This window comes from Ceratina calcarata, unplaced genomic scaffold, assembly GCF_001652005.2.
Source record: "Ceratina calcarata isolate Rehan_Ccalc_2016 unplaced genomic scaffold, ASM165200v1 scaffold59, whole genome shotgun sequence".
NCBI classification, from domain to species: Eukaryota; Metazoa; Arthropoda; class Insecta; order Hymenoptera; family Apidae; genus Ceratina; species Ceratina calcarata.
In genome coordinates this window covers 232,002-256,922 of record NW_017177130.1, presented here as the reverse complement: position 1 = coordinate 256,922, position 24,921 = coordinate 232,002, and the positions used below count along the sequence as shown (strand labels likewise).

General features: G+C 45.2%; 2 protein-coding genes across 6 annotated transcripts in view; both read left to right on the top strand.

The window, feature by feature from the left end:
* Positions 1 to 16,519, top strand: part of Gfrl (Glial cell line-derived neurotrophic family receptor-like) — a 235,588-nt gene extending 219,069 nt beyond the window's left edge. For 2 of the 3 annotated variants that reach the window (XM_018032793.2, XM_018032792.2), the window contains one exon: positions 9,211 to 13,563. In XM_018032793.2, the coding sequence (XP_017888282.1) occupies positions 9,211 to 9,450 (240 nt within the window). In that variant the 3' untranslated portion in view covers positions 9,451 to 13,563. Of the gene's footprint in view, positions 1 to 9,210 lie in introns of all 3 variants that reach the window. The other variant, XM_026817634.1, reaches the window with a different exon arrangement.
* A 3,147-nt stretch (positions 16,520 to 19,666) lies between these two features.
* HisCl1 (Histamine-gated chloride channel subunit 1) overlaps positions 19,667 to 24,921 on the top strand; it is a 10,144-nt gene continuing 4,889 nt past the window's right edge. The window contains exons 1-7 of one of the 3 annotated variants that reach the window (XM_018032770.2): positions 19,668 to 20,231; positions 20,607 to 20,682; positions 21,192 to 21,323; positions 23,015 to 23,192; positions 23,648 to 23,874; positions 23,953 to 24,035; positions 24,418 to 24,729. In XM_018032770.2, coding sequence (XP_017888259.1) covers positions 20,609 to 20,682; positions 21,192 to 21,323; positions 23,015 to 23,192; positions 23,648 to 23,874; positions 23,953 to 24,035; positions 24,418 to 24,729 — 1,006 coding nt within the window. In that variant the 5' untranslated portion in view covers positions 19,668 to 20,231; positions 20,607 to 20,608. Of the gene's footprint in view, positions 20,232 to 20,606; positions 21,324 to 23,014; positions 23,193 to 23,647; positions 23,875 to 23,952; positions 24,036 to 24,417; positions 24,730 to 24,921 lie in introns of all 3 variants that reach the window. The other 2 variants (XM_026817618.1, XM_018032771.2) reach the window with 2 other exon arrangements.

Below are 24,921 nucleotides of genomic sequence, written 5' to 3'. Positions count from 1 at the left end.
GAGAGGATGTTAGGTGGCTGGATCCGATAGGCCGATCCATTAAGGCATTGAGACCTTATCTGAATGAAGACGCTGATATCGGCGCGAACGTCGCCATTTCAAGTTGCCATCAGGTCGGCCGACAATCGCGAACAACGACGAACGTCATTCGCCGCGACAAAGCGTCGACCTATACGTCCTATTCCTGAATTCGCTCCCTGCTCGCAAAGACGTCCGCCCGTCCTGCGAAATTCGCTACTACCCCAGTGATTTACCGTGCCAAACGTTGAGCAAATGATCCGTGGTCATCGTCGTGCAAGTGACTCGCGCCATCGTAAAATCTATTACAGGTTTTCAAATAATGAGTAGACTGCGGATTTTGTATGAAAAACTTCAATGTACAAAAAATATGAACACTTAATTCATAAAAATGTACAGAATATCAAACGCACAGTGCAAATTGCAAATAGGAAAAGTCAATCATAAGAAATGCCAAACAAATCATTTTGACCCCTCTTTGTAAATCTAGTGTTAAAACGTAATTTTTAAATTGATACTATAAATATTTTATTTTGCACAAAAATCTGCAGTCTAGTAATGAGCTTCGACGAGACGCGCTCTTTTACTTTAACAAGAATTTCGTACGCACTTGTTCGGGATGTTAATTATAATCCAATTCTTATCGACAAATGTTAAAAAAGTCACGTGACTACCTTAGTCCCTTAAATACATTCCATTATGTCAGTACGGATAAATATTTTTAAGAAATTTCGCATAGACTGTACGTATTTCGGCGATACAGGAATAATATCTTGTTCCTATGCTCTGCTGACCCAGTGACTGGATTTCATTAATGAAATTCCAAGAGTTCCGACACCGCAACAAACTCGCCACGAGATATTCCGCGCTCTTTGAAGAGCGTCCGGCAACGCTTCCATTAGACACCGGCGACAAAATTCCGGCGGCTCTCATCCGACCCCGTCCTGTCCTCTCACCTACCCTCCTCTGGTGACGATTTATTCCATATCCGGATAAGTGTCAAAGGACTAATTTCTACGTTGGAGGCGTTATAAGGTGTACGGAATAATGAAGTTTGGTGATTTCAATCAAAAACATCTGCAGGCTGAAAAATGAGTTTTCATAAAATAATCTTTGTCGTAATAACGAAGAAGTAATAAAGCCAGGTAAAGAAGGTTGAATGATTCGTAACATTAAGGATTTTGCGTTCATGCGACGTGAGTCGAATTATAAGCGATTACAATGAAAATTCCTCAAAAAGACGTCAAATCATTCTTTAAAGATAGATTTATAATAAACTTAACACTAACACTTAAACTAACTTATCTAAGCCAGAATATTCCTGATTCATCCGAGTAACCTACTGACTGAAATAACCTGACTTTAGCCAAATGCGGGTAACGAGGCGGATGCATTCGTCTCCAGGGTCCCGTTGGCGCGTGACAGAGAGAGAGAGAGAGAGAGAGAGAGGCCCGGGAGAAATGATTTGCCGCGCCTTTGAGCCGCGCCGACAGACGACGCGGCATCCGGCACCCCTCGCGATTAATTTCGCCTACGGCAAGAGAAAAGGGGGTACGACGGATATTTTTCGAAAAGAAACACCGCGTCGCGTTGTCGGAACAAACGAGCTCTCTCTCTTTCAGTCGGCTTTTTCAACCCTTTCCCCGGCTCGTTCCCTATTCGTTGTACCCGCGGCACAGTGTCGCGATAACAGAAACATTTCATTCGACCACCGGTAATAGGTTCGGTGACGCAGTTAAACGAAATGGAATTTCGCCAAGGAATGGTTTTTAAACAGAAACTAGGAGACATCGACTACATCTATCGCGAGCAGTGGCCTGTTGCGAGTCATTTGTAATCGCGAAATTAGGCGTGATTAACGTCGCCACCTGGTGAATATTCGAGGTTTCCGGAAACGAGGTCGGTCGTAGCGATTTGCTAATTGGGAATGGATCGGCGAAGGAGTCTCATACCGTGAAAAGAACGAAAACTTGTACGGACGAAAGACTGTTCGTTACAAGTAATAATTAATAGTAGGAGAAGGAATGCCCCATCTTATTTTTTTCCATCTTTTCATTCAGTGTTAAATCTTTATGTAGTTATACCTGTACTATTGTTAATTGTGGTGTATCAATTTTCTGTAATAATAAGGAAAGGATTAATTAATGACTATACATAAGGCCATACTATTGGCAATTTTGGGTATTCGTCAATTTGGCACATTATCCAATTTTACATTTAGGACGCGAAGGAACGTTACGTCGAATAGTGAAAAGTTCCGCGGATATTATGAGTGTAAGCCACATCCCATGTGAGGTTCAGTGGCTGCGAAATTGCGCGGAGAAAATTTACGACGCCTTCTCTCGTTCCTGTCACGACGTTTGCCAATTTAACGAAGCCAGACCGAATAGTTCTTTTTATTCCTCGGGTTCGTACACTGCATGGATCGCGTTTCGATACTCGACGCACGTCCCGGGGCGATTGTTCGTCGCCGATCCGTCGGGCGTCGCGACGACGAAGAACCGTGTCGTTTATTTTCAGCACGCGAGCGACGTTTCCTAACCGGCGAGAGAGAACAATAAAGAGCGCCGTTTCCATATTACACATGAGGATATGATGCTCGTCGCCGTGTAAATATGACAATCGACGTTATTGTCATCATACATCTTTTAAGTCAATTTACTGGCTTTACGATATTTTAATCGCCGATCATTCACGGTGGAGATTAGTTGATCACACGGTTGGGTCATTGGAGCGAATAAGGGTCGCAGGGTTTCTCACCGGGGCTAACGGGGGTGGTAGTCGTATCTTGGCACAGTTTCGCTGGAAAATGCGACGAGCGAGGCTACCAGCGATTCTTGAAAGAAGCGGACTCGAGAGAAAGCCCTTTCATTTTTAAAACAGTCCAAAGGCGTGCACAGCGACCTGAGCTACGCTCACACACGCTATCTTTAGGGTTTAAGAGCGAGAAGAGGCTCGAGCATGCGAAACGAGATGTATTCCTTTAACGTTTCCTTAACACCGAGGTTGCTCTGTAAAATGAAGCTGCCTCCTACTCTCCTCCCGTTTTCTCTCTCGCGAGTCATTAATTTTAATCGACGCTAAGCTCTCAGCAAATTCAACTCGTGTCACGTCAAAAGAATATTAAATAAAAAAAGTGACGAAGTCGTAAAGTGTTCGAAGGCACGTCTATGAGGAATGATTCACTTCGAGGTTCGTTGGGAGCGCGTTAGGCGAATGGAGATTCGCAGGCGTGGACGCAGAGAAAGAGGGCGGCCAGCGGAAAAAAAAGGCAGCCTTTCATTTTTAAAACAGCGAAACGGCTCGGCGCCGCCTCGAGAGCCTCCCGGAGAGATGAAAGAAGAAGAACCGGGCCGAAACACGCGAAACGCATCCGGGGAAATCCCCTTAACACGCAACCCCGCTCACACTACCATTTCGGTCTTTAAAGGGAAACAGCCTAGACGCGTGGCTTCATCACTCTTTCATCCCTGCCGTCCAATCCGTTCCCGTTCATTCGTTCCTTTCTTCGCTTCGAATTCTCCCGTCCTATTTTCTATCCAACTGCGTAAAATCGTTCTTCGTGGATTCTTGGAAGAATGAGCACGCGCCGCGCTCCCGGCACGCGTTCCCCTTTACACAAAACGCCAAAACGTAATGCCGTACCGTCGGTTTTCGACGAAAAGATTCGTGGGCGAATTATGCAAACGAGCCTGTTGTTCCCAACAGAATACGCGCACCACACGTTTCGGAAACTAACCCCCCGGCGGAACTAAATTTCTATCCCGGAGTGTTACCAAGGCCTCTCACAATCACGATGACTCCGTGTTCGCCGGAATTTCGGTGCCCTCAGACGACGAGCTGTGTTCCTCGGATGATGGAAGGTCGCCGAGATTACCACGACCGGATCTGATCTTAGAAATTCGTGTCTCTTTCGTGTTCGTGACGTTATCTTCTTATCGATTTCCACTGAACCATGCCATTTCTCTGAATCGCGTCGCTGTTCCGAAATTTCGGAGAACGTTAGAAGACGAATCAGTATCCTAGGTTGTAAAACAGAGCAAGAAGTACGGAGGAAAATATGGACGAGAAAAATTATTCGGTTTAGGGGGTGGATCGCGCGAGGGGTTAGTCGTCGCACGGCTCATTTGCATTGCGTGACAGGGCTGTTTTCCGCGACGGCAATCCTTTACGTGTTATAAAGCCTGCATGCGTTGCATGTCGTTATTCCTCGATTCTCCCGCTCCCTCGCTTGGGGCTCACTGATTTTTATTTTTCTACTCCCTTTTACCCGAGACTGGGGAACTCACTCACTCTCTCTCTTTATTCCCTTTAGCCATCCTCCGCGCGTTCTTTCCTTTCACCCTTTTTTCTCCACCGTTTTAACGACTAACGTCGAGCAGACTGGACGTCGTTATTGATTAAGCGGGCACGTGAAGGCGCACCGACGTCTTGCACGCCGGAATTTTCCTTCCTTTATTCCCCGTTTTTTTTCTCCTGTCCTTCTCTCTTCACCCGCGAAACTTCATGGGCTCAAGCGCAACGTTCCCTTTTCGTCCATCCGCCCGTGCATCCCACCTCGGGTCGTGATCCGCAGTCGCTTAAACACACCTCGTTCAATAGGTTTCTATTAACTGAAAATCGCCCGGTATCCCCCTCTCTCTCCCTCTTTATCATTCGTGACGAAAGGGAGACGTGCGATAATTAGCGTCGTCATCCGGTTGATCCCGGAATTCCCAGAGCACGCGTCAAATCCTATTATATCGTCATTATAAATTGATACCGTCGTTTAGGCGGCGCGAACAGGCAGGGTGTTCAAGGATCACACCTCGGATAGACGGAGGTGGCAAATCCGCGGGCACAATCGTTCCTGATATCGAATGCATTTACCCCGATGAAAGGGCTTTCCCTCTGTGCGACCAGCCTCTCCGAGACGGAGGGGCCGGTGGGAATCGTAATTGCAAGATGGATCCCTGTCTGTTCTTCATTATGCCACGTCGGATCCCCTGTTCTCTCAGATGTCGCTTCTTCGTCTCTCTCTCTCTCTTTCTCTATAGCCTCTTATTATCGCAAAATCTATCTCTTCCCATTATACCAGTCTCTGGCTGCCTAGTTATCTTATACCTACACCTCGAAGCTCGCCACAGCTTTCTTTATATTTTCTATCTCCGTGGCTGTTGCCGGTCTTCTCTTTTTACTTCAGATCTCCAGGCACGATTATTCACTGCTTCGATTATTTTTCCTTTTGTCCTCTGGTCTTGTACAGTTTAACGTTCGAATCGGAGCGCCGTGGTTTAACGTGGTTTGATTCTTGAATATCCGCGCGAGACGTGGAAGGGTTGTTTACCCCCGAGGAACGTCAGTAACCGGTAACCGAGTCGGGAATGCTGAACATCTCGCTAGAATGGAGAGAAAGATTCTCTTGACTGACAAGAAACATGTCCGTTGCTACTCACCTTACACATAGTGAATGGCCCATGAATTAATTAAACGAAGCTCTTTCCAGTTTAGTACTGCTCGTAATTACCTGTTTCACGGTAGTGTTGTTTTTATTCCAAATCTGTTTTCCAACTCAGAGCCTTTCGGTGATTAAACATCGTCGATATTTTTCAGAAATCAATAAATACATATGTAAATTGGAATTATGGAACATTACCATCTGTGTCAAGAGAGAGACGTAACTGACAGTTTTATGTACATTATTATTATTATTATTATTTATTATATAATAAGTTATAGAGCTTTTTAATATATAAAAAAGTAATTCGTGACCATATTAACTGTCCTAAATCTAATAATTGTATAGAATTAAATATGTAGAGATGCCGCCCAATCGAGTAATGTTATTCTTAAGGAATATAGGGATCTAAAAAGGTTTAGAATAAAAAAATCATGGAAATTGGAGATGAGGCCCTTACCAGTTTTATCACGTACAGAATTTACACCTATTTAAAATAAAATATTATTATTATTATTATTATCCACTGGAGAGAAATTGCTAATTAAGTACTTCTGCACAACAGTAAATAAGAGACAAACGATATAGTTGTTATAACACAGTTTTTGTTAATAAATGTGGGTGATATTGGAAGAAATTTGATCGTGGGAGGTGCTATATTTTCGACGAAATTTGCGGTCTGTTCAGATATTCGATAATGAAGCCGCAACGCGGCACGGTACAATCAGCCCCGGGCAATGTGTAAAATGAGTTATCGCCCTGGGCTTTCAGCCTCTCACGTATGGATCATTATTGCTTCGTGGTGTTTTATTCAATTACGGCGGGAATCGACCGAGTTCGGGCGATTTTCACGATTTTATTCCTTATCGGGAAGCTCAACAAAAGCAAACGTTTATCAAATGCTGTCACTGTTTTCGTTCCGAACTTTCAACGAGGCAATCGTCCAGTGCTGATTCCGAGTAAATCATATCTTTCTCTCGGCAATAACTTTATAGACGAGCGATATGAAAACATGGAGCAACAAAAGATTATGTAAAAGGAAGAAGTGTTTTGTTAAGGAAAAACGAAAAGAGGCAGGAATGCGAAATTTCCAGGATAACGACACAGGCAGACGCCAATAATGAGACTCGATATGAACGCAGCGGAGAGACGGATGAAGCTACTTCGGAAAAAAGGAATCTCCCGATGCATCGGTAATTTAAAGGACCCGACTCTCGGCTGCTCGCGAAAAGTTATTCGGGAAGGGTACGTGGATGGGTGGATCTCCACTTTCGTGCGGGTGGAATTTAATTTCATTGAAAATCCGACGTCGATGCCTCGGCGAAACGAACGAACGGACGGACGAGCCAGCGAACTCGGGCGAGGACGGAGGACGAAGGACGAGGAGAAGAGACAGTGAACACGAGGATCGACGTCGCGTCAGGCCACGTGGCGCACCGGCCCCAGTTCCCAGCCCCTCGGCCCTCTCCTCTGGAAAATATCGCCAAAAATCGCTCCGAGCCTCGGTCTCGACCTCTGCCGGAAATTAAAAATTCAACGAGCCGAGCGTAATTTCGTAGAGGGCACGGCGTACAAGAAAAGCGAACAGGAGAAACGACGGGACGCCGAAAAACGATCCCTGTACCGAGTGGAAAGGGAGAAAATGATACGGATGGGCGGTGGAATCTGGAGAATGGAAATCGATGCGTCAGGGGGAGCCCGAGAGGACGCGGGAACCGAGTTACGCTCGGCGTCGTTAAGGCGAAATCGAGGGATCGACCCGAAGAAAAGGTTTAGGTGGATGCGCTTTTCTTCGCTCCAGGCGAGGGAAAAACTCTGTGGACGAGAGCTCTCGCGGGGTGTACGCCCCTTTGAGATAAACCGCCCATGACCCTGAAACTGAGCCAATTACTCGGTGGATTTCGAAGTTGAACCGAATTAACTCTTTGCACTCGATTTATTTTCAATGCTGTATTCTACTGTCATCTGAAGCATGGCATGGATTAAAAACACATTAGATTCTGCTCACTGAGCATGAGGTACCGATTCCTTACCTGATCTTATTTCTCAAAGATTACTTCGAAGATTATAGAATCCAAGTCAAGCAAATATAGTGCAAGTACGTGGAAGGAGCTTCGGATGCAAGGATACAGTTTTACAGTTAAGGATGTCAGTTTTACGTACTGAATTTATTTATTAACATATGATGATGCTATGCCAATGCAAAAATGGCTAGTATTAGGTATTTGCTACTTATCTATTTATTACCTATTTAATTGTGGGGTCAACGGGGGTCCTTACTTTGCCAACTTACTTATCAAAGTAATTATTCCTATACATGTACTAGTGAAAATCTGTTTCACGGTGTTATTATTTTATTCGAAATAAGCCTGGACAGAAGTTGGGAATGCAAAATTGCTTTGAAAAATATCGGCTCCGTGAAACATGGTTTAAGAGAAATTCGTCGCAAGAACGTTACCGGAAATCGAATGTTTTTCTCGTAACGGAGCTAAGCGAAAGTTCGTTACCGCGAATAAAGGCAGTCGGGGAGGACAGGACATGGTTAGGAAAACAAGTTTGTTCGAAGTAATAAACCGCGGGGACTGCCGGTGTTTTATAAACGCAAGGAAGCGTTCCGCGGTTGCGAGACAAAAGGATTCTGTTATTGTTAATTTAGTATAATTTCCCAGACGAGACCCAGAAACGCGGACTCAGGGCGCAGGGCGATTTAAGCGCAACGGTGGCGCTCGCGCAAAAATTAGCACTTGTTATCTGAAATAGCTGCGCAGCGCCTCGCGGATGCACAATAGAAGCGACCGGAACAAAAGCAGCGGTAAAATTTTCCAAGCCGCCCACGATCTCCCCTCCCCGCGTACATCCCCGCTTATCCTCCGCCATCCACCCCGGCGATATTACGCGCTATGATTTCATTTCTGATTACAAAGGAGATTCCACGTTGCCCGTCATGCTCTGTTATCATTCCGCTCAATTAAGTCGTTCCGATAATGATGAACGACGTCCTTGAAAGTTACCTTTTCCCCAGTCCCTCTTTCATGTAAATTGCAATTTACGTAAAACAATTGTAAATACTCTGCGCGTTTCTAGGCGAGAAGCGAGAATCCGACTATATGTATTAAGCGAGTATTTAATAACGAGTAAATTCCGCCGTCTATTCATTTATTTGCACTACTAATACATACAGTTTTATATGGACGTTTCGTTGGCTGCAAGGCAAAACGTAATAATTCAGCTGAGCACTTAAAAAGCCACTCAATCGTTAAAACGTTACAACCTGTAATCGCCTTTTTCTAATAGAGTTTTAAGGGGCTATACCAGTATGATACTTTCAGAAAATCAATTTCTTTTTCATTTTTCGAAAGTTTATATGATACCTTCAAGAATATCATATTAAAACTTCAAGACCTGATCTCAAATAGTTTGAAAATGGCAGTCTTCTAATAGCATTAATATAATATAAGTAACAATATAATATAATAGTTAAAACTTTAAACGCGTCTTTCTCAAAACGGTATTTTTCAAATTTCATTATGTGTGCGGGAAAAAATTATTTTGTACAGTTTATAGCCTCTTAAGTCAGCAGTACGTCCACAACGTATAAAACTAAGGAATGTATAGTTTATCAAGTAATGAGTACTGAACAAAGAATCATGAAATTATGACGTTAGTTCTATAAAAAAGAGCCAACTGCTCCTTTATGAATAAGTAAATAAAGATCTTTATAAACATTCATTAATAGAAATTCGGTCGTATTGCAGGAGGAGTGCGCCGCGATGCTGCAAGATCTGAGCGACAAGATCAACAACAAGCACCACGAGGTGCACACGCATCCGCTGCTGTCGATCTTCAAAATGGCCGAGGTCGAGGTGAAACTGCCGTACAGCAACGGCGCCGATCGCACTGCGAGGTCACCGGGTCTCCTCTTAGCCGCAGTCATCGTCGTTCTGGTGCTCAGCCCACTTCGATCGCCGGTGTCGTCCTGTCCGCTTGCCTCGTGACATGAACAGCGACGAGCCAGCCATCGTCGAGACTATTGAAATTTTCTCGAACACACGCCTAGGCAAGAAACGCCAGAGCTGCGCGAACACGTCCCGAGAAGAACGCAGAGGAACACGGGGGACGTCGGTCGCGCGAAGACTACCGGCCACGAGAATGGCCGTTTCTTCTGATCATCAACGAACGTCGAACTCGCAGTTAAATACTGAACGGGGCTCTAATCTTTCGTGCCTCGTGGATCGAAGAACGAGTAGAGAGAATTTTCCTGACTTGTCACCGCCATCGAGGATCGTGTGTTCACCCATTGACCATTTTTCTCGATCATTCAGGTTTGACGTTTATCTTATTTTCGTTTCAATCCCCGCGCTCGTTTTATGTCCATCGCCCCTGTCAAGACGTCTAATGGAAGTATGTATAAACTAATATTGACTCTGCACTCGATTCGAAGTTGTTTCGTATCGTCATTTCCAGTACGATTGAAATGACCTACGAGTGCAGAGGGTCAATCAAATTAAATAATTTCGGTAATAAAACATGAATGTTTTCTAAACAAAACAAATACTAACAATAAGGCGGTGATTACACGTTTATACGATACGCGCTATTTAGTAATGATAATGGAGTAGATAAGTACGAGAATTAGAGGACATGGTAGGCACAAAATAATGCGGTAGAGTTAATTAATTTCTCCTATCGATATCGTTTAATTATGAACGTTTTTAATATGGACCGTTCCATGGCGACGCGTCCTCTCGTAACTAGATTCGATTTCGAGGGCTGAAACTTTTATTGCGATACCGACGAAACGTAACGCGGTCCCTTGTGTGTGGCCAATAATAAAAAGGGATCCCATATGCGGGAAATGGGCGTAGATCCAAACACGGGTGGCACACGGTCGCTGCTGGATCAGCGACGATATTGCCATATCCGAGGACCATGATCCTCGGTCATTAGAATCGCTCGAGACATTTTCTATCATGCCCAAGCCGTAACTATAAAACCGTGTATCGGTAAAAATGCACGTCAAACGCCGAGCACAGCCCTCGAGCCTCGTGTTCCGTTCCGGTCTTTTGCATATTTTCGATTACATCTGCTTTGCAACGGGGCACACGTACCGGGAATTTTTCGTTAACCCCCCCCCCCCTCTTCGCTTCTCCCTTTTACGGTAAATTACTTTTTACTTTTCGCGACAACGAAGAGACCGTAACAGTGATTTGAAAAGTTGTATTTCCTCGATGGCGCGTGACGAGGCGACGCGTGTATAAAGGAAGCACAGTAGAGTCTGTAAATGACAAGCGCTAATTTATCGTGTAATTAAAATAAGCTAGCGAGAAATAAAAAAGAAACGCGAACGCTCCTCCTGTATCGGACCATTAGGTGTTTGTTAACGTTGTTCAGAGTGAAATCTAACCGGCCGTTTGAGATGGCATATCTAACGGGTGGCGAACTCGAATGTGTAGATAACTGTAGATTGTTAAATAGAAGCCAAAACGTAATAGAACTGAATGAAGATGAGACGAATGTACGAACCGTTATTGGATAAGTAAAAAAATCAGCTGTCTCTCATTTCCGAGCCACGAATTATAGTCTTGTTGTGTCTTCATCATCTTTAAATAGAAAACTCTGTAAATTATGTGAGTATAATTTACGACTCGAACATAAATCGTTGGTTCGAATCTCAAATTATAGTTTCACCATTGCTATACTTACCGTTTCTTCACTTTTTTTAAACAAAAATCTCAGTAAGTTATGTGAACGTAGTTTAGGATTCGAGGACAACCCGTTGAAAAATTGAAAGACGATTCATTTAATAGCGTGGTGAGACGATCTCGTTGATGACAGATGGCAAATGTAGTAGCTGGGGATGTGCCGGCAGTAATTCGACCGTTTCGGAAGCGACACGCGCGTACTACGGACCTGAGAGACAGCTGGTGGTTTAAAGCGGTCGATTTGTCAGCGTGGCGTAGAGAAAGAAGCGAAAAAACCGAGGGAAACTTCTAAAAGATCGTTCCTCCGGTGAACGCGTGACGTTTACAAACGACGCGGAATTACGCGACCTCAAATTATTCAAAATGCCACGTTCCGCTCGCGCGATTATGATCTTAGCGACGACGACGCCTGGCCGCTGCTCGATCGCTTTACAAACAGGGCGTTCGTTTTTCGAAATTAGAAAGACGATTTAAAAATACTCTTATAATAATCGGCAATTCTTAGAGTTTCGAAATCAGCAGATTTACAGAATTCTTAGATGAAATAAAAGGAGACTGCTCCGAAATGAAATAAGAGAAGACTCGAAAATGACCGTAGAATTTCAGGATTTCATTTAGTCAGAGTTTAAACGAGACTGCCATTTCTCGTGTCTGACGCGTACATGGAGAAAACGAGAGGTTGACAAGCGGCACAGGAGGCGCCGACGAGCAAGCTTTCCAGGGGAGGGAAACAAAAATATCTGGCGATCCGGGAACGACGACAGAATTCGTCAATTTAGCACAATTAATTATGCGCGCCCATTCGCGCACTAGTCCGTGTAAAAAGGGAAGTTTGAAGATGCTCGGATAGAAGGACTCCGGCTCGCGTTCGTTCCGTCCCAATCGCGGATTGCGTACGTGACATACGTCACATTTTAAACTGGGAGAGCAATTCCATTTTATCCGAAACAATTATTATAAACGGCAGTTCGTGGTCTGCTCCGAACGGATCGAACCTTAGAACTAAAAGTGAAGAGAGAGAGAGAGAGAGAGAGAGAGAGAAGGAGAGATTCGTTGCGATTAGTTGAATTTCGACAGGGGAAACGGGAGGAACGTGAGCCAGATCGAACGTACGTGACGTGGTTGTCGGCAAAGCAATAATGTATAAAGTTTACGATCCACAAGCACGTCGCTCAAAAGAGGGATTGGTAGCGAGCGAGCGAAGGGGTTATACGTATACATATAACCAGGGCGAAATGTTTTAATGTCGCGTTGCACGTGAAACGCACGCTCGTAGGCAAAGACCGTGTTATTAAAATTTATCGCGTACGCGCGTGTTAATTCGCGTCGGAGGACTTCGAACGGCACGCTTCTACTTCGACCGAGATAATAATTCCTCGTGTCCAAACGGTTTGAAGAATCTAATCAGGCGGAAACGAATACATATGCGTTTCTTACCATTCGCGAATCACGGAACGCCTTTTAGTCTCGATGGTTGACAGACCTATCGAAGCACCTGTCACTTCGATCAGGAAATATACTAAACTTCTTAAACGTATGCACAAAGTTTCGTTAACACGTCTATGCCGCGGCACAAGACACCGAAATTGCATCGAACACGCACATATCTTGTGATTCTTTTAACGTTTCACGTCCCACGCGTGTACATACTATGACTCATTCATTTGTGATTAAATGATTCACGTGCTGAAGCTGCTTCATTGACTGGCACGCAATTATAATAGTGAATGTGACGTTCGTACGCACAATGAATTAATAATAGTTTATCATTTACGATACTTTTGGTAGCGTAATCGAAAATTGATTTAAGGTGTACGAATTGTTGGAGAGCTATTTAACAATGGCCTAACTCGTATTCTTTTACATATCGTCACTTGTACATAAATGTTAAGCGCAATCATTCCGTGGTTCGTGAATATAACGAATAAGTGAAACGAGATTCGAATGCCGGTCGTTTAAGCGCAGCAGAGAGAACGGAGAATGAGAGAGAGAGAGAGAGAGAGAGAGAGAGAGATACGTTGAGTTTCTTCCAATGAGTTAAGTCGCTCGCGGGTCTTTGCATGACTGTCTGATTTCACTTGCCAACTGTTCACTGTCGAAACCCGACGCTTAAACATATCCGTATACAAATGTTACTTGTTCTATCGAAACACTTTGTACAAGTGGTACCACACTAGCATATTTCGTTCGGGAAAGCTTCGAAAGCTCTCGTCTAATTTGAGAAACGCCAAGCGTACGAAAAGAAGATGACGGCAAGATGTAATTGTTAAAAGCGTATCGTTGCGTCGTCTCTGGTACGTCGACGACGAAAAACAGTGTAAAAAAAAAAAAAAAACACGGTGGTTCCAATCGAACATATCAAGGCCTGTTAGAAGTGGCCAGCCAATATAAGCGGTTTTACTCTGGGTTCTTGTAGCTTCAATTTTTTCGATGCTTTTTTCAGACCTATAGAAAGACGGTCCGTTTGCGTTCCGTTGCCATCGTTCCAGTGATGTCCCATGGAAGAAAACACGGTAAACGATAATTTATACGAGGAATGTCATTACTCTGAGAAATTAATAACATTTCACAGATTCCTTCTTCTGTTCGTTCAATCAGAAATTTAAAGAAAGAAATAAAGAAGAACAGATTCGCAGTTCTCGTACCGGCCGAGTCGCGAAGCTTCCCCTAGATCGTGCGGCCTAGTGGAAAGCTCCGCGTGCAGGGAACACCCGAACGTGGCAACGCGGCAACGGCACATCGACACCGACCGGACCGTTACCGTTTTTAAACGACCGAACTTACAATTAGATGATCGCAGGAACGCATACAGCACCGCGAAAACGAGAAACGAACGATCGCACACAAACGTGGCGGGGGTCAGAAATCGATATTCCATTCGGGGCACGCATTAACGCCCGGCCGATCAGGCCTCTCGTACTCGATTCCCTAGATAGTAAGTAAAAAGCTCACCGAAAGCGTTCCTGCCTTACCGATGGCGAGAAATGTATCGTCGCCCGATAACTTCCCCTCGATGCTAGTTTCTTCGCGAACTACCTCATTATTGGTATACGCCGAGTCGCAAGCTCCCGCAAGCTCTCAGTACCGACCGGGCTCACGGAACGCTTTTTACCAATCGCTGCACTGGCGGCACGTACAACGTACAGTCGTCCTTGTCAAACGTTTCCCATGCTACGCCACGCGTTCGTGGCTGATTTATTTGCCACTGTTTCACTTGTCCTCTCCGGTAGAAATACGTACACTTAGACAGTCGTTCAGTTTTCGAGTGAAGCAGCACTACAAACCTCCGCAACGTGGATGACGATAATTTCTCGGACGAGGACCTCGATTTCCGTCGGTAGATCGGAACGAAAGCTCAACCTCTCCGACTAACACTTAACACTTACCGAAACGAAGGAACGCGCGCAATTATACATATACATATACCCGCGCGCGTGTATACATATACATATTATATATACATATACATATATTATATATATAAACATATATTTTATTACTTGAAAACGCACTCTGACCCCGACCACGCATGTGGTTACCGTAAAATGTAAACTTAAGTAGCGCACCATTTTCGAGATGCTTGGACCCTTCCTAAACGACGCGGACGAGCCTCGCGTCGGTGTTTAAGGGTATCCCTCGTCCCGCTAGTATCAGCAAAATTAAATTTGCACGAGTGAAAAGAGCCGCACCCTTGTAAAAGTACCATCCTTGCTAGAGCACGTGGGGACGTGCATCGACGAGCCCATTCGTACTTTCTACGATTTTTCGGTGGAAATTGTTACGAGAAATGGAGTCGGACGAATGTAGATCCTTGAACGAACGTAGAGGCCGCATCCTTGCTAAAGCATATCGGGAAGTGCATCGACGATTTGTACTTTCCACGGTTCTTCTCGAGCCCGGAGGAAATTGCTACAAGAAAGGGCGTCGGACGTATGCAGATACTTGAACGAGAGTAGAGGCCGCGTCTTTTCACCGCCGTAAATATTTAATATACGAGGGATGCTCGCGAGACGCGTTTTAGGAGGTAACTTTAGAAAATGCGAAAAGTGGGGCGCCGCTTTCAGTAGATCTCTGTTCGGTTCGCACGCGAGATGAATGGATAAACGGGGATGGTAGAGCAAATGAGAGTGAGAGAGAGTGTCATAAAACCCGGTAGTAAAGGGGAGTCCGTATTCGGATTTCCCGATGGATCACGCGAATGCGTGACCGACCGACCGTATGCGTGGAACCAGAGTGCGTCCGTGTGTCTGCGCGCTTTCTGCTTCTGACCCAACGCCGGAGAGAGAGTTAATAGTCGAATAAGCAGCAGCTCCTTGACTAACGCTATTCGCGTTCGCGTTCGGACCTCGCTAAAACAAAAAATGTTCGTTCGAGATACGAAAGATCGGGACGCCGCAGATGAAATTAGGGTGACTATCCGTCACTGGAAACGTAGTACATCGAATCTACACGAGAGACGTGGGGAGGATAGTCGGGCGTTCTCTGCGACGGGGATGTCTACGTCGCGACGTCTGCTCCTGTAAATAACGAGTATAACGATGTAATAGAAAACGAACAGGACGTTAGTTAGAAATCGACACGCCGTCTGGTCACCGAAGGGTAGCAATAATGACGAATAATTGGACCGACAGTGGAGCCGCGGAGGGGTTCGTTCTGATCAATGCAACTCCGTCGAGGATCATTTATTCGAGCTTCGTCCAAATTCTCGCTCCATGAGCAAATACGACGATTGCAATAATGTTGATGAAATTAAGAGATAACACGGGACATCCCCAGGATCCTAGATACAACACCTTCTATCGAGTAACCCTCTAGCGCAATAGAAATGTAACGTTCACTGTATATACCTATACATAAATATACATTATACGTACATATACATATGAGTATACATAATACATAACATGGATATGAAGGAGTACGCGATACTTAAATCACTTGAACCTAAACGTTCGACGGTGATCCTCGAGTAGTCATCGCTCATGGAATATCGACGTCATTTAAGTTCCGAATGATTTTCTAACGAACGAACGACTGCTCCCGGATCAGAGAAACCGCTTGAAAGAGATACTTCAGCATAATCGTCGATACGTATAGGTAGAAAGCGATCACGACGAATGAAGAACTAGAAGAAACGAATATTAACGAAAAATCGTAAGAATATGGTGCGGGTGGCGAGCGATGTGTACGATATAGAGAAGAAATAAAATGAAATATTCACAAGCGGAGGGTGCGTGAGCGTGCGAGTGAACGAGAGCGCGAGTATACTTGTTATAATATTATTATACGGATGACTAAACGAGTTGCTGAGGCGTTGGTAAATAAATGCGAACGGGCCCTCTAGGGCCCGTTAAATTATAAATTGCCGTCATGAGTCTATTGCTTCACCCTGACACGATACTTTCTCTCTTCCTCTTCATGTCCATCCAGCGAATCCAGTATTAAGGTTGTTCTGGGTATAATTAAAAATAGAGTACTTAAAGAATCGTCATAAATGCACAATTAATTGGCATAACGAAAGCCTTGAAACAATTGAAAATGAAGCTTTTAATAAATGTTCTATCGTATTCCAATTAAAATACACCATTTAACGTAAGCAACTATATACAAAAATCATAGAATACACTATAGTTAGCACACGTCTAACTTTTTATCCAGGACAACCATAAATACTCCCCTGTAATAATATTTCAGTCTAAGATCAACCGACAGTTATTCTTCTTACTTGCACGTACGAACCGAACTTCGCTAATCGTTATTGAACGAAAGTTTATTCGCGGGTATTAATTAAATCGTCAGCCTGTTTGCGGGGCACATGCACGCTACGCACGGCACGTAAGTGCACAAGTTGTTGCAGTCGCGTTGGGAAAACACTTGGGCGAAAACAGCGGCGCGGTGAAATTGATTGCCGAGAGGCCTGGGCTCCGCGATGTAACGGCGCTAGGTAGATATCGATGTATCGGTGGTTCACGTCGGTCGCCGATCGATCGTCCGCGTCCGACGCGTGCGTCCGCACGTGCTGACCGCAAACGCATATATGTATGTAGGTCAAACGCAAATCGGTTCCACGCACCTGGATGAACCCTACCACACGTAATTGTCCGATCTTCGCAATCTCTTTTCCCCGTGATAGTCAGCGACAACAAAGTCGTATTTTTGAAAAAGAGAGAAATTCGCTGAAAAAAAGAACTACGTACGCAGCTTGCGCGACCTATTTTTATTATTTTTAGATGACCAAATCTTCGTGTACATGTCGCAGTGAATGGAACGTGCGTTACACGTATTTACATAATTACGACACGGCGGTTTTTAAAACGGCCGCGGTATAACCGAGTAACACATCCCTCTTACAATTGTGTTTGACGCGACCTCACGACTAGTCCAGCTTAACCCCACTTACCCCTCGGCTGCTCGCGGAGCGCGGACAGAGGATTTAAAAGGTATATTTCAGGCTGCGAATATCGGCTGCCGACACCGTGCACGTTTAACACCGTGCGAACTGTCAAAACAGTCGGCTCACGGAATAATTGGATTCCCCGGTGACTAGAACACGTCGTGGTTCTTATCCCCATCATTAATTTCTTTATCTCACATCGCGATACTCAGACCGTTACAAGTTGCGCGATCCGAATTGTGACACGTGTCGAGAATCTCATTAGTAAAGTAGGACATACGTTTTGTTTCTTTTATCAACGTTTAACGGTGCAAAATAATTTCTAGATAGAAAGGAACATCAATACAGGAAACGATGAAGCAGGTAATTAAGACGTTAGCTCGTTCAACCGGTGTGCTTTTCCATGTACGTGGGATTTTCCATGAAAATGTGACGATGTTTTCCGCAGCGACCGATGTTATCCGTGGCCACTGTATTTTATAATTACTCTCACGGAGACTAGCGTTGCAAATAGGGCAGATGAAAGCGGATGAAAAAAACAAAAGCCGCGAGCAAACGAACGCAGGGGTCGCGACCGCGATAAAAATATAGTTCTGATGCCCGGCGTCGATTCGGATGATCCAGCTTTTTTAGGGATTGGTTATTTCCAGCGATCGATTATACCGCGAGATCAAACGGTGTATACGCATCGTCTTCTCTTTCAATTCCTCGTTCGACCTCGCTAGTCTTCATCGAGATTAAGAACTCGCTTCCGGAGTTTAACAATCTTCTCGACTTGGCGTCGATACACGCGGTCCTCTTCGTTAATGGCGTTCCTGATTAATTAAGAATGATCGAGGGAATCGTCGGATTTTCTTCGCTGGTAGCTGGATCGATCGGTCAGATCCGGTTGGGAAAGCTTCTTCGCTTGTGCTTGCGCCTTCGGTGAATCTCATTAGACCGTAGTCAGGAGAGTATCGATGTACACCGGACATGTACACTCGATACAGTCGCGTGTGTGCCATAACTGGCCACGTAAGTATACGTATCTGTATCCAATAACACGCACGCGGGCACACGTTTGCTTTGAGGACAGGTACGTACGTATATACATCCACTTAGACGTATCTGTAGGAACGTTCCACTGTGAATCGTCTACGAGTTTACGAGGAGCACGAACCAGATCCGTCCCTCTCGTAGGGACGAAGATGGGTTCTAAAAATATCGTATAAACTCTTGCTGCATGTATATTTATTTGCAAATTAAAGAAGTTCCGAAAATGTGTAAGCCGTTTATTTATAAAATAAGACCCACAGCAAGGATGGCTGTCGACTATTTAAAGTTTTATTAAAGAAGGTGAAAAATTCATGATTCAGGATTCGGCGTGTTATTAAAAGGGGAAATACCTGACGTGCCCGTCTTACAAAAGTTAATCTAAAGTTCGTCGAGCACGAGAAGAAGACGTCGCGAATTTTTATCCGCGCCTCAAGATCGAGAGACCTGTCAATCTGAATTAGTCTCTCGATGTCGAAGGATCGTTGAAACAAGCCTCGAGGCGAACACATTGAGAATACGCCGAAATATACCATTCGAATACTCTGTTGGTTATCAGAGCATTAGTTGAATAGTTCGTTAAATATTTCCTCTTTAGATAGAATTCCTCTGAGCTTCTGGTCAATATGTTCTATGCACATTCGATATAGCCATGTTTGTAATGCTAAATCTATTCATTAATCAGTGGTTCAAACATCGGCGATTGACTCACGCGGTACGTTTACCATATAATTAATGTATTTACAGAAGAAAGCGTATAGAATTTATTTTTACGGTATTTTGTTAACAGTCTCGAAAAATGGCTGTACCTTTCCAGTTGCCGGTGATCATTGCAACTGGTAAAGAAATGACTAAGGATATCATCATACGACATTGTGTGTAACGCTATGTGTCGTAGTGAACGTTTCCGAAAATCAAACAGGAATTCGAATGATCTGGGCACAGATAGGTAGACAACGTACGATCATGGCAGGTCCAGGTTGGAACGTCGAGCCTCTACCACGATGAAAGAGAGTAGGGCTTAATCAGTTAGTCGATAGGCAAATTGGCTTAGAGGCAGGCGACCGACACGGGGTGGTTTACAGAGCCAGCAAGCCCCGGCAGTGGCCAGTGGCCGAGAGAGAAGAGAAAGCGGCGGAATCAACCGTTTTGCCGCGAAGAGAACCGCGTTTGTGTCCCCGATCGTTGCTGGGGTTTCTCCTCCTGCCTGGCCCTGAATCGCGCTACCGAAATCCGAAACCGGATGAAAATCATATCGCACGACGCCTAGTTCTGTGCCCACCTCTTCGCCCCACGCGTTGGTCGCGCACCAGTTTCACACACACACACACACACACACACACACATCTACGCCACGCGTACGCGAGACGCGAGACGCGAGACCGGAAGAGTTCTAAGTTCGGTCGCGATCGCGAGGAACCCGATGATTGTTCGGGGATCGAAGTGTTCGCCGGAGATCGACGCACGTTCAAGTTAACTTTGATGGATATTCGAGGGTGCTTCCGGCGGATGCGGCTGCTGGGCTGATAAGCTGGCTGCGGTATCGTGATAAGGGATTCGAGGGGCAGTCGGAGTGGTGCAGAGGCGCTCGATTCGAGAGCAACCAGGGGAAAGAGGATCGCGACACGGTAGAATGTGTAGCTGATCGGTGAGTCTGCCGTCGTCTCCTCGGTCCCTGCCCCGATGGCTTATTACCTCGATTCCTGACGACGACGCGACGTGACGGTTCAGTCCAATTTTTCTTCGACGCGCGAAACTTTAACTGAGTTAAACGCGAACCGGAGCTCGACCTAAATTCCCCCGCCGACGGAGAGCGTCGATAGAGAACCCCGTAACCTAACCGAACCTCCATCCCTCGTTCGATCCATGCCCACTTGTTTGCCTGTACGTTTACTGTTTCTTACGGGCTCGCCGATCATCCCCCGCCCGTTCCCTATGAAACATCGAACTGCCTAGTGGCAGTCGTCCGCGTTCCGCTACGTTCTCCCACTTGCATCGCGTCACGGACGAACGTTTGTTTCAGGAATGACGAGACAGTTTCTGGTGATCCTATGCTGCTACCTGTACACGCTCTTTGACATGGCGGCACTGCATTTTCCGTGAGTAGGCGAACATGTTTCCCGATGCTAGAAGAGATCGAAGAGATCCGCGGTCAAAGCGGAACACTCGAGACTAGCCTTGATCGGAAGGGTCGGAGAGGTTTCTCGCGTGTAATTGGCCACCGCGCCTCGCATCGAATTGATCGCGTCGATCGGGCACGCGTGGAAATCTCTCTCCTCAGTGCCCTCTCTTTCCCTTGCCCGTCCTGTGCGTTTTCTTTCCCTCTTCCCGTCCGTCCCTCCCACTGCCCGTCGATCGCCCGGATAACGCGATCTCGAGGACGATATCGTGGCCTAGTTGCAAAAAGAACGAACATACCACCGCTGTCGCCGCCGTCGTTTAAACGTCTGTTACATCGAGGAATCTGTATTCATCGAATGTATATATACATTCATGTAGCTAGAGTCATGTATTTCGAGTCCCGGTGTGAATTCGTTCTCGTTGCAAAACACGGCGACGAAGGAAGAAGCTGGCCCCCAGCATCACCCGCGACTGTGTCGAGTTTCAGCGAGGAAATATGCGAACCGGTACTTTCTACGGAGGTCGAAGCCTGGCACATTAAGGTCGATAGCCTATCGTCCAGTACGTTTCGACTTTCGGCGAGAAAGCGCGGGTACCGGTTTTTTCCGAAGATCGAAAGGTAAACGCACCAAATGATCGACCATCATCAAAAGAATCTGTGTCTAAACCCCGATGTCCCTCACCGTTTATCCACGATCTTTCCGCGCCAGTTTCTCGTCCTACTGGATTTTGTTTTCGAATTTCATCACCCGATTCTCATCTATAATCTCCTCTTATTGTTCGCATCCTTGCCAAAAATTCCTGTTCCTTCGCTGGACCGTTTGGAGACGAAGCACGAGCGCCGAGGATACTCGAAATGTGTGTTCGAGGGTTCGTTCCCGCGGAGGTTTGAGTCTCGCGGCCGACGCCGATTCGGGGTGGAATTGTAAGAAAACTCTTTGGAGTCTTGCCGTGGATTATCGGCTTGGCAGGTTTCACGGCGCTATAAGGCGCCCCGACACGTTTGACACCGAGCCCACTTGAGTCGTGCGCCTGGATAAACGGGCGTCGATTGCCACGAACCGCCTTTTATCACGGCTTATCAACTTGACGCAATCGTCGCCCGGGAAGCGAGGATTCCTCGAACCGCGACTCGCGTCCATCTTCCACTAATTAAATACGTCGTTCATTGTGAAATATATATTTGAAAAAATAATAACGAGCTACAATTTAATTCAGAAATGAAGTATTGACGAATTTGAGGAAAATCGAATTGTGTCCATCTTCCACTAATTAAATACGTCGTTCATTGTAAAAGATATACTTGAGACGATAATTAAAGGCCCATAATTTATCTATAGACGAATTTGAGAATGCAGAAATCGAATCTCGTAAGAAAAGCTCGTGCAGCATTGAAACTTTCAAGCCTCCTTATAAATCACGGTCTACCGTAAATCAAACGTCCTGTCACCCACATGCATACACACAAATACGAGGAGCGAAAGGATCGTATTCCTTGGGAGTTCGATTAAAATCGAACGACGAAGCCGCGGCTCGGTGCCGTAAATCAGGGACGGTGTCGAGGGCGGGCAAGGGGAAAGTGGAAATTCTCGGGGAAACCGGATCCGGAGGTCGTAGGTTGGCATATTAAAATGTCTGCATGTAAGGAACACACGTATGTGTCTCCAGCGGACTTAAAGGTGTGCCAAGCACGAAGACCTATTATGGCTTCCGCGATATTGCTGTTTCATCGGAATCGCGCCAATATTTTAGAGTCGTTCGTTCATGGACTTCCTTTGCTCCCGATCTATACGGTCTGTGTTTACAATTTTCCATTTTTCCCCCGTTTCGAATTCTCTAAGCACGTATGTCGTCGTTTTCGATCGATTGAAATTTACATTAAATTAATATAAAACATATATAAAATTTATAAAACACGAAATTTAACACATCCGATGATCAAGAGGGAAGCATAATATTTTGTATGTAAATAAGTAGCTCTTGACTTCGGTTCAAGACGATCAAAGAAACACGAATGGTGACGTACTACATTTTATAAATAGACAATTAACATGGAATTGACAAAATGTAAATAGGACAGCATTACCGTACATTTTTTGGTGATCTTAACGCGGGATAGGACGTTTGTCGAGAGAACGACTGAGCCTTCGTGTTAAAAGGAGAAATTGAATAACGCGGTCGCCAAGAAATAGGAGTCCCGAGTTAATAAACGGCGGTGTATCTCGTGGCAACAATAGCATGGGAATTGGGTGACGGAACTCGGGAAGGGATTCCGTCGTCAGCCTCGCTTCTCTCTGCTTTCTATTGCAGGGAGTCGGATGTGGAGGAGTACGGGAGGAAGGAGGCCTCGCTGTCGCTCAGGGACATCCTTCCGTTGAACCCGAAACAGTACGATAAGCACAGGGCGCCGAAGTTCTTGGGTCAGCCGACCATCGTCTACTTCCACGTGACAGTGCTCAGCCTTGACTCTATAAACGAGGAATCTATGGTAATTTATGGTCACCGCCCGCTCGCCACGGAACCGTCCGTGGTAGAGAAACCGTGCCTTCGTTTAATTAAGTCGTAACCCAGACTGGGTGAAGCCCGCGGCGTACGTGCACACGCCGTACGACACAAAGGAAAACCGTGTGAGATCGGCTGACATGTGGGGGGTTGGAAAGCCTCTCTCGCCGTGATACGTTTCACATCTTTTATAGAAACGTCGATAACGTCTACCATTTTTAGGGTATTACGCCGTCCAAGCAAGAAATAATTAAAGAAAGATACGGAACGAGATAATTAGACGTGCTGCACGTACACACGTGCAACAGTCATCCGTTAGGATCTTTACGGACGTACGTCAGGATGAAAACTAATTAAAGACAGAAACGAAACGAGATTTTTAATATGATGATAAAAATGCTACACACACAATAGTCATCCATTAGGGTCCTTGTTTTACAGACGTACGTCGCGGACATATTCCTGGCGCAAAGTTGGCGAGACTCAAGGCTTCGACTTCCGGAGAACATGTCCGAAGAGTACAGAATTCTGGACGTGGACTGGCTGCACAATATCTGGAGGCCGGACTGCTTCTTCAAGAACGCGAAGAAGGTCACCTTCCATGAGATGTCGATACCTAACCACTATCTCTGGCTGTACCACGACAAAACGTTGCTTTACATGTCGAAGTAATCGATGCTCGCTTAAACCCTTGATCATTATCCGCGGACCTTCCGATGAACGTTATCGAGTCTCCTTGCTTCCAGATTAACCCTCGTCTTGTCGTGCGCGATGAAGTTCGAATCTTATCCCCACGACACTCAGATTTGCTCAATGATGATCGAAAGTCGTACGTAATATTCATAAAAATTTTTCAATTACGAAATTCTATATTATTATAAAATTCCAATTGTACAGGTTGTCCCAAAAAAGAATGCCAGATTTTACTAAAAGGTACCTAACGACCCAAAAATTTTCTTATACATTTAAGGACGAAAAGTATAGTCCTGTGAATCCATATCTTTGACTAATTTTATAGGTAAAATTGACATCCGGCTTTATCGTACCACTATTGGAGTTTGTTTCATTTTTTGGGACACCCTGTACTTGTTTCGATTACATATAAAAGATTCATGAAACTGTCTATTGCGAATTACATATTAACAATTTTTACGACGTCGTGTATGTGAGCCGAATTCACAATGGAAGTCACCAAGACCGTTTGGTTGCAGTGTCGCACACCACCCAGGATCTGGTGTTCATTTGGAACATGACGGACCCGTTGGTGGTGAACCCGGAGATCGAGCTACCGCAACTAGACATCTCGAACAATTACACGACGGACTGCACGATCGAGTACTCGACCGGTAACTTCACCTGTATACAGATTGTGTTCAATCTCCGTCGCAGGCTGGGCTATCACCTGTTCCACACGTACATTCCGTCCGCCCTGATCGTGGTCATGTCCTGGATCGCGTTTTGGATCAAACCAGAGGCGATCCCGGCCCGGGTCACTCTCGGCGTGACGTCATTGCTGACCCTTGGTAAGTCTCGGAATTCCGTGCGCATACCGTTAAATTCACTATCGAACCCGGTGACTAACAGAATCGTACTCCACTTTTTATGTACTAAACAACCAGGCGTGAATTTGAAAATTTATTTAATTTACCAACCTAATTAGCATAAACATTGTTTAAAAAATAATATGTTCTTGGTACGTATAAATGGACTTAAAC